The sequence below is a fragment of the Solea senegalensis genome, linkage group LG9 (genome assembly GCF_019176455.1).
Source record: "Solea senegalensis isolate Sse05_10M linkage group LG9, IFAPA_SoseM_1, whole genome shotgun sequence".
Taxonomy (NCBI): domain Eukaryota; kingdom Metazoa; phylum Chordata; class Actinopteri; order Pleuronectiformes; family Soleidae; genus Solea; species Solea senegalensis.
The window spans coordinates 2625137-2640414 of record NC_058029.1 but is presented as its reverse complement, the minus strand read 5'-3'; the positions used below and the strand labels follow the sequence as shown (position 1 = coordinate 2640414).

At 43.4% G+C, this 15278-nt stretch overlaps 1 protein-coding gene across 3 annotated transcripts in view; it reads left to right on the top strand.

The window, feature by feature from the left end:
* The first annotated feature begins 1138 nt into the window (after positions 1-1138).
* Positions 1139-15278, top strand: part of LOC122774331 (ubiquitin-conjugating enzyme E2 E2) — a 55040-nt gene continuing 40900 nt past the window's right edge. The window contains exons 1-3 of one of the 3 annotated variants that reach the window (XM_044033480.1): positions 1139-1273; positions 5081-5264; positions 7797-7847. In XM_044033480.1, coding sequence (XP_043889415.1) covers positions 5089-5264; positions 7797-7847 — 227 coding nt within the window. In that variant the 5' untranslated portion in view covers positions 1139-1273; positions 5081-5088. Of the gene's footprint in view, positions 1321-5080; positions 5265-7796; positions 7848-15278 lie in introns of all 3 variants that reach the window. The other 2 variants (XM_044033479.1, XM_044033481.1) reach the window with 2 other exon arrangements.

Sequence of the window (15278 nt, the reverse complement as noted above, 5' to 3'; positions counted from 1 at the left end):
TGAGGTGGTTATATAAGCAAACACATACACACACGCGCGCGCTGAGCTCGACCATTGATTTGTGAACTCAAAAGTTTACGTCAACATTCACTGAACTGTTTTTCCCTCAAAGATCTGACAGATCCACGTTTGTGCTCAAGAATATTATGACCAAACAAACATGGCTGCCTCAGTGTAATTGACCCCACATATAATGGACATAACGTTATATGATTTTAATGCATTTGAAAAAACTAATGACTTCTTACAGCAAAGTTTTGACTCAACTTTGACTTCTCAAAATTGAGAAGTAACGGCTTCTCTTAAAAAAGAAGAATTACCATAAATTTTCACTCAAAAATGTGCATTCACTCTCAAATAACTTGCCAAAATTTGGTCTTATGTTCAACCTTTTTGACTTATTGCAAAATACTGAATTATTTTCAAAATTTGGTCTCACCATGAAACCTTTAGACTTATTATCTCAAAATAGTGAATAACTGCAATAAAATGTGGTCTTATCTGAAAAATAATTCAACTTATTATGAATAACTATCTCAAAATTGGGTCTCACACTATCAAACTTTTTGATCTCGTATCTCAAAATTCTAAATAATTATGCCAGAATCTGGTCTTACTGACAAATGTACAGAAGAGGATTAGAGCCACAGAGGAAAAAAATATTTTACTTTATTCTCAGAATTCTGACTTTAAACTCAGCATGTGACTTAAACTTACACGCACACCCTAAATTTGAAGTTAAGCTAGCGAATAGGGTTAGGCGATCTGTTAACCGACCATATTAGCAAACAAGAATAAAGTCAGAATTCTGAGATTAAAGTCTGCACAACTCTCAAAATTTGACCCGACTGTAAACATTTTTTAATTACATATCCCAGAATGAAGAAAATGATGACTTGCTCTCAGGATTTGGACTTAAATAAATAATAAATAATTATTGACTTTCTAACTTGGCCTCGTAAAAAGTTTCTCTTTCATTCGAGTCATACTTTAGAGAAAGTTTGCAAATGAATTAAGCCATCATTTTTATTTCATTTATCTCGCCGCTCGCGTGCACGCGCCCAGCAGTGCGCCCCGTCAGTGTGTCGGGAGCGCGCACGGAGGCGGTCCGGCGCTGCCTCAGTTTTCTGTAATCGCTTTTTCTGCTGCTGCTACCTCCAGTTAAATAGCAAGGACACGGGAGCGAGCACACGGCCGTGTGTGAGGATATACTTTTTTCCGCTACCGTGGGATTTACGACGCGGGGATTGCAGCATCGACGGCCAGCCGCCAGGTAATAGCGACACACGCAGTCCGCCGCGCGTCGCAGATCCGCGAAAAGTAAGTAAATGTCCCGTGAAAAGTGTCCTTTTCCCCCGTGAAGAAGAAGGAGGAGGAGGAGGAGGTGGTGGTGGTGGTGGTGGTTGATGTGTGTGGGACGAACCTCTCTTTGTGCCCAGGCAGGGTCACTCTACTCTTCCACGCGCAATGTGGACACTGCTCCTCCAGACACACACACTCGCACACACCGAGGACACGCACATTTTCCCGGCCGCCACCGCCACCGCGGCTCCCGCCGGTCACGGTCCTCCATCAGCCCCGCCGCCGCCGCCGCCGCGGTGGGCTGGATGGGACGAGCCCGGCAGAAACGCCTTCTCGTCTGCGTATTTTCTCCCGAGTTTAAAACACAGGGGCCCTCCTCTACTCCTCTCCCCCTCTTTCGTTTTTCACCCCGCTTTGAAAACAACCAAACCCCGCAGCAGTCATGTAACGACCCGACTTCCCGCCTCCTCCCCCCGGCCTCGTAACGCTAGCTAGCTCCCCACAACGTTCACGGCCGCTTTTGTAGGACGGTTAGCTTCCACGCGACCCCCATCGTGTTGTGTTTTTCTGCCCACAAACGTTGACTTAAGGGATGTTTGTTTCCACGTAAACACCGTGAACTTGTCCGTGTTGTTGCTGGGGTTTTTTCGGGGGGGCGGTGAATACGGTCATGTCTTCGCATCTGCAGTGGTTATTGAACCGGGTACATTCCCCTCATCACCGCCGTGAAACGCCCCCCCCCCGGTCGGGGTAGAGGGTCAGCTGTGCTGTCCACAACCACTTCATTCTGTCTGTACATGATCAACATAATCACCAGTTATCAGTCAACACACACAGCTGTTTATATACTGCTGCTGCTGCTGTGTTATATAGTATATATCATATGTTATATATAATTTACATCCTAGATGGAGGTGTGGATTCATTCATGTCTAACAAATGAATAGTTGTACCCAAAACAATGACCCACTGAATGTAAATGATCTCAAATTTCATCTGAAAATAGTGACACGTTATCTGAACTGTGTGACTGACCATCTCAGAATAATGAGCCTCTATCTTGGTATGACTTACCGTTTCTAAATTTGGACCAACTATTGCCAAACAACTGCTTACTATTTCATAATTTTGACTCCCATTAATCTCCAGATAATCTGAACATTCTGATTTTCTCTCCACAAATTGACTTTCCCTCTTTTGAAAAGTTTGACTATCTCAAACTCATGATTGACTGTCTTAATTTTCACACTTACTATCCCCAAATTTTAATAGCGACTCGCAAAATCTTGGCTCGCTAATGCAAAATACTTGACCTAATGTCACAATTAGGGTTAACCCCTAACCCTAATTTATCTCACAATAACCTTGGATAATTCACTGATTTAAATTTCAGACTTACTATCTCAAACTTTGACATCTCAAAAATGATGACTCAAAACATTGACTCACTAAATTCGGACATACTATCACAAAACAGTGATTTTCTTTCTCAAATGTTGGATTATCTCAAAATAATCACTTTTAAAATGTTGACTTACCATTGCCACAATCTCAAAATTCTGACTGAAGAATAACCATCTAAAGATCTCAAAATAATGACTTTTAAAATGTTGTCAAAATTGAGTCACAATCTCAAAATTCTGACTGAAGAATAACCATCTAAAGATCTCAAAATAATGACCTTCTGTCTCGATAGTACTAATACTTTTTATATTCGGAAATACGATCGCACAAGAGTGACTCACTATTTTAAAATCTTAACTAAAGTAAGGTCTCAAAATTCCAACCCTCCATTGTCCAAATTTTGACTTACTATCTCAAATTTGCAGCTATCTTGAAATAGTGACTCATAATCGTATTATTTGGCCTTACTACTTTAAGATTAAAATTCAAAATTTTAAAATACTCACTCTCAAAATGTTGATAAACCAACATCAAAATTCTGATCACTACCTCAAATAATGACCTTCTGACCTACTATCTAAAAATCTCAAAATATTGATTCACCATCTTAAATTTGAGAGTTACATCTAAAAATTTAGATCAGTTAAATCCAAAATAATGTCTCTTCTGTCTCGATATCGTAACATTCTATATCTGGAAATGCTATCACAAAACAAATGTCAAATTTAGGACTATCCTGAAATAGTGACTCATAATCGTAAAATTCAGCCTTACTACCTTAAGATTAACTATCTAAATTTGTACGTAATATCGCAAAAAACATTTGCTATTGCAAAACAAAGAAACCAAGATCAAAACTCTGATTACTACCTCAAATAATGACACACAAACCTAAAATTCAGTCATGCAGTCAAAACATTTGGACTATCTCACAATAATGGCTTCCAATCTTTACACAGACAGACAGGTCTGAGACTTTTTTATTAAGTTTTATTAAAGACGGACAAAAAATGCACATAAGAGTCCTTCAATCTGAACCCATTGAAACACGAGACACCGTGCCTGTGGTTTGATTGTTTACGATTGATATTCATTATGATAAGGATCACAGACACAGTCTTAATATGTTTTTATGTTCAGGCTGGTTCTGGTTCTGGTTCTGGAGCGGTTGTCCTGCAGATCACTGAGCAGATTTACTCGTGTACCACCTGATGTTAGATTCCTGGAGAGAGAAAGATGCACATATTTACAGTAAAGTAAATAAAGGATCTTTGATGGCAGAGGAAATAGATTCTGCCTCGTCATATTTGAAAAACAAAATCCATGTGCATTGATCTCCTCTTTATGTCCAGAGTGTCGTTCTGATCTGTTATTGATTATTGTATAAGTGTATTACTATAATTTATGATTGGAGAATTGAGAGCCATTGTGGAAATGTACTAGGACGTAACATTGGCCCCACACAGTCACATTAATTCTCCTTTTTCCATTAAAATAAAAGGGAAAATCACTCATTACACAAGGCTGAAGTATGGTGTGCACTGTGTGCTATAAATCAAGGCCATTAAGGACACTCGTTTATAGTCTTCTAATGTGTCAACCCCAACAATTCAACACTCAGAGGTTCATTCGATGATTGTTTTTGACTTACTACATGCCAGCTCAAATACTGACTTTTATTTACCTCACCGTAATGATTATTGTATATGTGTATTACTATCATTGACCCATTCCCCCCTTTTCCATTAAACTAAAGGGGGAAATCAATCATGACACAAGGCAGAAACATGGTGTTCACTGGATTTAATAAATCAAGACTTATAACAATGTCTTAACTGTCGGTCAACGCTGTTCAACACCTACAGGCTAATTCAATGATTGTTTTCTCTAATCAGTGACGTGATTGTGATGTGAAAAAGTATAAAATTACAAACTCAACAACGTACAATGTCACTTATTGACTTTAAGACCCACAGTCCACATTAACTCCCAGTTTCCATTCAAATAAAAGAGAAAATAAATAATTGCACAGGGAGAAAACGTGGCGTTCACTGTATATAATAAATCAAGGCCATTAAGGCCACTCGTAATAAAGTCGTCCCAAACTGTCAGCCAATACTCTTCAACACCTCGCGCTTCGTTTGATGATTGTTCCGCTATAAACAAGGGTTGGGATTCCTGCACGTGTGTGATTCACAGATCTGTCAGACGCCTGCACACGCCCATATCAGCCGTTCATTAAATTAAACCTGTCTTGCAGTGGCTCACCTCAAATCTCCCCTTCGGTGATGGCAGGCGGACAAGCACTTTGTTCTCACGCTGACATTTATGTTCCCTCTCTCTCTCTCTCTCTCTCGCTCTCTCGCCCGCGCAGGGCCCACGATGTCCAGCGAAGTGCAGAGACCGGACGACAGCCCCAGCACCAGCGGGGGAAGCTCGGACATCGAACAAAGGGAGTCCGTGCCTCCTGAGCAGGAGCGGGAGCAAGCACAGCCCAAAAAGAAGGAGACCAAGATCTCCAGTAAAACTGCTGCTAAACTTTCAACTAGTGCCAAGAGGTAAAGAAACACGAGATGGAGCCTGGCTCTGTCAGTTCAGCTGAAGGCTTCATCCACACTGCGGTGTTTTCATTTAAAGGTGCATCAATTTATGCATTTTTCTACCTCGGCGCTCTGGCATTGGGAAGAGGAAGCTATTTTCTTGTCGTCAGGGCAGCAGGAGCTGGTTGCAAGTCTCAGGCCGGCCAAGGGTGGGGTCATCTGTCACAAGGTCCTTATAACCAATAGCGTAACCAATATTTGGAGAAAGCCAGCGAAGTCAGTCAGTTTTAGTGCTGTCAGTCCAGACGTCGGATGTTGATGTTAGGCAAAGTTAAATCATGTTTGATTGGCTTTTTGAACCATCAGATACACCAGCGATGGCATTCGACGACGACTGTTTTTGATTAAAGATGAAAATGTGTGAGTGTGGCTAGTGTCTGAAAGAGAGAGAGAGAGAGAGAGAAAGAAAGAGAGAGATGTTTACACAGGGTTTTTGTTTGTTTAACTATAAAGGCCTCTCTCTCTCTCTCTCTCTAACTCTCTCTCTCTGTGCCTGCGGCTGTGAAGTTATGTAAAAGGAGTGTAGTCCTACTGACGTTGTCATTTCAAACATCCACAGTATTCAGTGCGACACTGTACTAAAACGCACTCACACACGAACGGGAAGGAAATTCAAAAAGTGATATTCCCAATCCAGCCTCGTTTGTTTGAACAGGCTCTTTCCCTCTGTCCGTGTCTCTGTCGCTCTGTTACGTCCACCAGTCACCAAAATAAAACCACAACACAGGCTACGACAGAATGATCTAAGCAGGGCTGGCTGAGGAGGTTCTGTACGTCTCTCTCTGTGGAGGAGGCGGGGCTCCGCGTTCGCCTGAAGCGCAGCGTTTACGCGTACGTGACTTTTTGGAGTCTGAGTCGTCACTTTGCTCAGTTACCTGCTGCACGCGATCAGAGCTCGTGCTCATCGCTGCGTTTTTTTACGTGGCTGGTGACACAGTGTGAACACTTCCTTTACGTCGCTCGCACCTCAATCCCAGTGGTAAAAACAAAAGAACAAACCCAGGTTTTAATGGGGTTTTGAGGGCACTGTCTCCAGCTGTGACCTGGGTTTGATTACACTCCCTATGTTTCATGCTGTCAGGTTAAATAAAGGCAGAAAATCTCTTTAGAACATAAATAAATAAACACATAGTAAATTAAGGAGTGGGATTGTGCTTAATCTGCATTCACTCTCGGATGAAATGACTCTGCATTGCTGATTAGCATGTGTGGGAAGACGAGCTGTGGGTGAACACTCTAATGTCTTCTTCATCTTCTTTATTTTTGTCAGTAGTGGAAATTTGCTGCTCGTCTTCCGTCCGTTATCGTGCAGATAGCCTTGAATGTTTGTCAGTCAGGGATATTTTTTAATCCTGTTTTTTGGGTCAATTGAAAGATCCAGTGAAAGAGGAAAGAGGTTCCTGGAGTAAAAGAAACAAAACACCAACCACTGTAGCACTGACATTCATGGTGGTTGTTTTCTCCCAAAACTCCTTCCGTCTCCTCAGTCTCATGCTTTTCTCATCCTCAATCTCATCCTCTCATCTCCTCAGTATCCTCCTCGCATTTCCTCTTCTCATCTCCTCAGTCTCATCCTCTCATCTCTTCAGTATCATCCTCGCATGTCCTCTTCTCATCTCCTCAGTCTCATCCTCTTCTCATCCTCTCATCTCCTCAGTATCATCCTTGCATGTCCTCTCTCATCTCCCTCAGTCTCATCCTCTCATCCCTCTCCTCTCCTCAGTATCATCCTCATGTCTCTTCTCATCTCATCATCCTCATGTCCTCTCTCATCTCCTCAGTCTCATCCCTCTCATCCCTCTCATCTCCTCAGTATCATCCTTGCATGTCCTCTTCTCATCTCCTCAGTCTCATCCTCTCATCTCCTCAGTATCATCCCTCATGTCCTCTTCTCATCTCCTCAGTCTCATCCTCTCTCTCCTCAGTATCATCCTCACATGTCCTCTTCTCATCTCCTCAGTCTCATCCTCTCATCTCCTCAGTATCATCATGTCCTCTCATCTCATCATCCTCAGTCAGTCTCATCCTCTTCTCATCCCTCTCATCTCCTCAGTATCATCCTTGCATGTCCTCTCTCATCTCCTCAGTCTCATCCTCTTATCTCCTCAGTATCATCCTTGCATGTCCTCAGTCTCATCATCTCCTGTCCTGAGTCTCATTGTCTCATTGTCTCATCTCCTTAATCTCATCCTCTCACCTCCAGTCTCATGCTCTCGTCCTCTCATCTCCTCCATCTTATCCTCGCATCTTCTCAGTCTTATCTTCTTCTCATCATCTCCTCTCTGGAGTCCCGTCTAACTTCTTAAGTCTCATCCTCTCATCTCCTCAGTCTCATCCTCTCATGTCCTCTGTCTCCTTCTTATGTCATGCATGCTTCTCGTATAGATGGTGGAATCATGTCACGTCTCGCTGAAGATAAAGGCCTGTAGCTCCTCATACTGTGGAAATGTAACGATCATATCTCTGTCTGTCTGTCTGTCTCTCTTCCAGGATTCAGAAAGAGCTGGCAGAAATAACACTAGACCCGCCTCCAAACTGCAGGTAATGATTTGCTCCCATTTCCCAAATAACTCCCGATCCACAACGGCACAGATTTCCACGCTGTAATGGATGCCGGCAGCAGAAGTGTGCTCTCTTGTCTGTTTGTACAAAGGAAGGGCCATGCTTTATTTTTGTTTCTCTTCCCATAATAATAATGCTGCTGCTGCTGCTGCTGCTGCTGTTGTGTGTTGTGTTGTTTTGTTGGAGATGGTAATCTCAGGTGAATTAGAGCAAACACGGCCGCACTGTTGCTGCAGTAAGAGGGAAAACGGCTTTTTTAGATCACACGGTATCACGGCTGCACTGAAATGGAAGAAAATGAGAGGTAGTGTGACTTTAAAAAAAAGAAAAAGCACCCCCCCCTCGCTCCTGGGGATTTACCACAGACAATGATTATTGTGCTGCTGCTGCTGCTGCTGCTGCTGCTGCTGCTGCTCTTTGAGGAAGAGACAGGGTGGCAGACCACAGGAGCATCAGTCGTTGGGATGCAGGGCAGGAGCCAGTCATGGACGATGACCATGCTTCTTATCGGCGTGTGAATCAGCACTTTTGTTGCACGTTAGGAAAAGAAAATGGCAGCCGATGTTTAGGGACTGTTTTTTGTGGCACCTGCTTAAAATAATTGAGGGAAACCAAACGGCGGCTTTGTGCGAGTCATCTGGTGATTTGGAATCAGTGCCCCCTCGACGGCGCTGTTTATTGCATGAATTAATCGCCCCTGCTGGGTCTCATCACAAGCCCACCGTCATTAACCGTAAACACGCTCGCTAACCTTTTCATTCCGGCTCGCAGCCCCAGTTTTGTTATTGTACTGGAGGCTGAAAGAGATGTTGTTTTCCTCCAGGACTCTATAATCTATTTCACCACACACACACACACACCCTCCTATCCCACTGCCTACCCCCCTCCAAAAAAAAAAGATCTAGGTTGAAGGATTTAGCCAGAGGACAAGGGCAAGTCATTTGAAAGTAAAATAATTGCTAGCGGAAATTTCACAGTCATCTTCTTAGTGGGGGAACTAGTTGCCTGGGAAACAATTAAGCTTCTCCAGGATAATCCTCCCCCCCGCTCCCCCCCTCCCCGTGTGTGTATGTGTTTCTTTTTATGCTCTAAAATGATATCAAAATCTATTAAACGTCTTTCTATTGCGATGCACCCAAACAGATTAGCTGTCTGCTAACAATGAAGGGGTAAAAGAGACGTTTGGAGGGAGGGGGAGGGAGGGGGGAGATACGGTTCAGATGCACTCAACATCAAAATTTCTCATGCAAAAAACGACCATGGCGCCGTTTACATTCTCGCATGAGCGGGCCACACACACACACACACACACGCACGCACATCATTTGTATGCCACGCTCTCCTCGCTCTCGGGCCAGGTTAGCCCGGCTGAAAGGTTATTCTTTTCATTTCATTCCTGCCGACAAATGCAGACACAGGCCCTTCACGCACGCACACACACACACAACTGTGTGTGAGACATTCACTGTTAACGATCGACAAACGTGGCAGAAGCTGCGAGGGTCAGGAGAAGAACCTCAGACCGCTTCTGTCGTGGTTGGAGAGAATTTGCCGTCCTCGTGGTTAAAATCTGCAGTCTCCTTCGTCTCACCTACAGTCTCTTCCCCGGCTGTGTGTGCGTGTGTGTGTCTGTGTGTGTGTGTGTCTGTGTGTGTGTAAAAATGGAGAGCCCTGCTTTGTGTCTGTCAGCGCAGAATCCTGTCGAGAGACATAAATTCACCGTTTAACAGCCACAAAAGTGCTCAAGGTCTAATCTAGTTTTAACATCTTTGGCACGAGGTGATCAAAAAATATAACGTTCATCCATTCGTCCATTAATTCATTCATCCATCCAAGGTCTCTGCCTTCTAACCGTCGGCCACGGTTAAAAGCTGTTGCTATACCAATACAGTCATCTGCTCTACTACGCTGCTGTAACATGAAATTATGGATCGCTTGATGCTAGGGATTAATCGGCAAGGATTATGTGAATATTCTCTGGGTTCTTTGCTCCATATAAGGAGGTTTTTGGACAAAACAAGACGGTTATTTTCATCATCGATTAACCTGGAGTGTTTTCATGATTAATCGAGTTGTCGTTTGGTCCATAACATGTCAGAAAATGTGTATCCGTGTTTGTCAAAGTTGGAAATGATGATGTTCTCAAGTGTCTTCTTTTGTCTTCAAACCAAAATGATCCAGTTTTTAATGATTTCTTTGTTCATGTGGAGCAAAGAAACCAGAAAATATCCACATTTAAGAAGCTGAAACGATCAGAAATCTCGTTTTAATAGTGAGAAAACCGATTAATCGATTATTAAAAGATCGAAAAGATTCATTTAATAATTGATTAATCGAGTAATTGTTTATTGCCTTTCACCCTATGTCAGCTGGGATTAGCACCAGCTCCCCATGAGACCCTCATGTGGAAGATAAAGAGTGAGGTTGTTGTTGTTGTTGTTGTTGTTGTTGTTGTGGTGTGAAATATCGGCCATGGGTTTACCCTGATTGAAGACGTACCCGTATCTGTCGACGTCAATTTCTTTTGACGACGGGATCTGAGGACGCCGTCTGGACGGATTCAGACCTGATCCTCACATGATCCGTCCCTGACTCAGGACGTACGTTAACACGATCTCTCCGACTATGAAGAGTCTGTCATAACAAAGGCTGAAGAAAATCAGTCCTGTACAGTGCAAAGAAGACGAGTATTACTTTCCGCCACGAGCGACTCTTTGAATTTGTCTCGGAGCTAAATCTCAGATCGGCTCAGCCTGTCACCGTGACAGTCGTCAGACATTGAGACCCACAGGAACATGTTGAAACACAAGAGGAGTTGACGTTTGGCCATTTTTCTCCCTCTGTCGTTCCCTTTAACTGTGGATTTACACTGTAATGTACAGTAAACGCTGCAGCTCGTGCTTTAAGTGACGGAAACTGTGTTTTCCTGCACAAATAAATACAGTTCTTGTCAACGGGAATCAAGATATAAACAGTACTTTCAGTCTGGATTGTGTTGATTTATCACACCAGTGATGTCTTAACAAAAGTGAATTTGGGAACTTGTTGCAATCGTTAAGGAAACTGTCGTCGACCTGGAAATGTTGATCGTGTTTTTCTGATACATGAGTTCAGAGGTCAGTGTTGGCTGATACTGATATATATGCTGATAACATCGTGCATTACTATGAAAAGGAAAAGTGGAAAATCATCTGCAGCTCTCCTTTTGTTGCTTGTTCTATCTGCTGGTTCGTTTTTCAGTCGAAAAAACTCCACATTTATTCAAATATTTAAGGTTTGTTACACAGAGAAGCAGAGAAGCGTCCGGGCGTGAGGAACTGAAATCAGATTCAATCATTTTTTTTAAGCAAATGAAACCAAATGAAACTACTATGTTTGTCGTTGACTGTAGAAGTGATTTGTAAAACTGATCACACGTTCTCCTCTGAATCTAATCATTCCAGCCTCGCTCTGATAACTCCCCTGTGGTAGAAACACTCCTCTCTGCCTCTCTGTTCCTCTCTTATTGCTTGTGTTATTCCCCGTTTCGGCTGCGTTAGTTGCAGTGTGACCGCGGCGAGCCGCTGACGCTCCCTTCCTTTGTACCGCCGGTCGATTACGCCGACGTCTCGAGCCGAAATCCACGAACAAAGACACCTTGACGCTGGCTGCTGGCTGCGCTCCTGCGCCGCCGCGGCGCTCTCTCCTCCTCACAGACGCACAAACAAACATCACTCGCACAAAAGAGCGAGAGATGAACAATGTTCAGCTGCCGAAACCATAACAATAATAAATAAAAGCCCCGAGGCAGCTCAAATAGTTACGATGCAACGCAGCCCCAACCCCTGGTGCAGCTTCAGTAATAGGTTCACTCTTTTCTCCTCCGTCAGGCTGTCAAAAGTCATTGTGGGAAATGTGAGGCGCTGCTGAGTGAACTGGATGTGGATGGAGCTGTGGGAGGTTTGATGCAGCACCAGAGTTATTTGTGAAAACCTTAATCTGGGAATATGCCTACACAGGCGGCGGCGGTGAGCGTCCAAGTCGAGGTCAAATCGTGTACAGAGATAGAATTTGAAATGTGGCTAAATATCAACACAGTCGGATAACTCGCAATTATTAGCGATAATTATATGAGATTGACGGATGCTGTTCCATCAGCAGTATAATAATGTATGTCGTCTCATGTGACTTAGCCAATAATTTGCTTTACTCAGTCATTTGTACCCAACTCTGCTTCCAGCTCTGTGTTTTCAATCAGCGCCCCTAATATAAATATTGACCATTTATCAATACAGGTTATTTACAGGTATTTCACATTTCATTAAATATGTTGCTCAGAAGAAACCCAAACATGTGAAGATGTCTTTGACGTCGGTGAATTGTCACTTGGATCCTCTTCATTACACGCTGTGTAGTAACACGGCCGCCCTTTGGAACCAGCGTCCTTCCACTCCGGTCCCTGAGTTTTCCCACTGTGATGTCATTCATCCACGGTGCCTAAAATGGAGCCATCTCTCCCCGATGATATCACACACACACAGCTGGTCGTTCCATCACACGCTCATGACGTTAGAGGTTGGAATTTCTGATTTGATCCAGTTGGGATTACGAGAGCGTTCTCTGCTTTCTCTGACGCGTCAGAATTGTACTTTTGGACCATGCTGTAATTACATCATCAGGAATATTCACTACTTTTGTCTTTTATTAAAGTCAATGTCAACAACGTGTCACAGGAAAATAATCTTGAATATCAACATTTATTACTAATTTAGTTCAGTGTCGCATTAGGGCTGCACACGCACGACTGAGTTTCAGAGAATACGCAAACGTTTCGTTAACATGTCAGTGATTTGGGAAGCCTACAGTGCCACCTGCAGGCCTGGCATATATACTGCAGCGTTTAAAGACGTACACATCGTGTGGATAAAGCTTTAGTGGTTTTGTTTAACCTGGTTAAAATAAAGGTGAAATGAATGAAAAAGATCAAAGAAAAACAAAAGCAATGACAAAATAATGCTTTATTATTCCCACAATAGGGACATTTACATTGTTACAGCTGTTAAATATTGAGATTTTCTATCGAGATTAACCCACGTTTTTAAGGATCGTTAAGTCTTTTTAACTCATCTACAGTTCAGCACTGTTCGGCTTGATTCTCGTGTCGGACTTCTCTTCCTGTGACGTCACTCGGACCAATCGGTTGCCGGCAGTCTGGTGACGTCACGCCTCAGCTCACGCGAGTCGAGGCGGTGGAAACGCGGCAAAATGCAGTCATGATAAAGATAATAAAAAATAAAGACGCATCATTTTTTTTTACAGTCATTGACAGTTAAGATGCCTCAGAATATTCAGCGGCGTAAAAGTCGCGTTCAAGCACACCGTGTAATCTGAGAACGGTAAAAGCAGTAAAATAGAACCCAAAAAGGATGAAAGTCGTGATACGACATCACAGCAGATCCTGTGATTACAGAGTCACACACTGAAACAGGGAAGAGAACGATTCACTGCAGCGAGCAGCGTTTTCCCCGCGAGTCCTCCAGCTGATTTTTGCTGGAAAATCGTTAATAATTTTTCAACAATATTTACCGCTCTGCTGGCTCTGTGCTGTTTTTCTAAGTCCTGTAATTAAAGTGTATTTAACTCGGGGAGGAGGGTTATTTCATGGCATCGGCTCCAGTGAGCCGGAGGCAAACAGATACAGACAGCTGAGATGTTTGGTTTTTAAATATCCAATTATTGATTTCCCTGCTCGTCTGTGAAGGTTCATCCAGGTCATTGTATCTGCGGGAGTTTTAGATAAAGGCAGCAGACTAAAAAGCAAGTCCAGCTGACGACATCCAAACTCCTGAAGACTCACAATCGTTGAAGAGAGGATAAGGAGGAACAAACATAAATAAAAGCAGCGCTGTGCAAAAGTCCAAGGTCACCACGAGATCTGTGGCTTTTTCACAAGAGTTGAACGACCATATAAAATAGTTTCTCAGTCTTTTTTTATGAGTATGAAACCACATAGGACAACAAACATGCTTCTCCAGGCTGGAGCAGGTTCTGTTCATTATTACACACTCCGTGGGGCCACATTTTCAAACCAAGAAATTTAGCCGGGGACATTTTCCACAGCCTGGAAGCAGCAGGTGATTTAACACCACAGCAAATGTACGTGTTGAAGAAAACCCAGTAAAAGGACTCTGCCAGGAAGCAGAAATCATGTTTTTTTTCTTTGCACACGAGTATTCGTTTAGTGTGGTTAAATCAAAAGTGGCGCGTTTACCTATTTCGGTACGATTCGTTTGGATCGGTGTGAATGTGGTCCGAGACCTCTGATGTGGACCAAGCAACCAAACTTCAGTCCACTTGAAAGAAGAGGTCTGGTCCTGGACTGCTACAACCTCAGAGTTCTCATCTATGTCGTTAAAACAGGCACGGCATTAGCACCAACACTAACCCTAACCATTCATCTCTGAAATAAGATAAATATACGTCATTCATGGTCAGTACTGGTCTAACCCAGAGAGTAGTAGGCTAACGTTACGTATCCAACGCAGCCTGGATCATTTCTTCCCACATCGAAGTAATGATGTATGCAGTGTTACCAACCAAGCTGGCAGACCCCCAAACCGTAGTAAGGAGACCCCCGAAGACCGCTAGCTCCTTTAGCTCGGAAACCACGGGACTCCGTCTGTGTTGAAGGAATAACTCAAAATATTCAGGGTGACAGACAGATTTGCACAAAGCAAGCAGATCCACTTTTCTATGTTGAGAAGAGCATTAAAATGAGAAAGAATTCATTTTAGAATAGATAAAAAAGTCATGAACGCAAAGAGCACATTTGTCTTATCGTTCCACCGCGTAAATCCAGACATGAGGTGAAACTCAGTCTCCATCTTCAAGTGGAGCTTCTTCATTGTCCATCTCATCATCGAGCCCCCTGTATCTGTCGCCATGTGGTCGCTCACATGTGGTGAGTGGGGGAGGGGCGGGGCTGCTTGTTTGAGTACGACTTTAACGTCACGTAAACAACACGGATATCACCGTATTTTTATTGTGGCAGAAAAGTCTAAAAAATGTCCTCGTGTCAAAACAAATAGATTTTTGTTTACATGAATGTGTATCTCCATCATCATCATCATCATCGTAGTGTCTCCTCGGGCTGATGGGAACATCTTCATGTCTGTGCTGCCTGGTTTTTGCCTCGGGGTGTGGGGAGGTGGGTTTATATGCGAGTGACACACCCAGCGTCATTTTTCACAGTGTTACCATTAAGCACGGCAGGGAGGGTTATCAATATTAATGAGGGAGGCGTGTGTGTGTGTGTGTGTGTGGGATTAGCTGCCCGTAGCTCTGGGCTGTTTGAATGGATCACTGTATCGTGCGCAGCGTTTAATCACGACGGCGGCGGCTCCGTTTGACCTTGGGCGAATCATCTCGAAT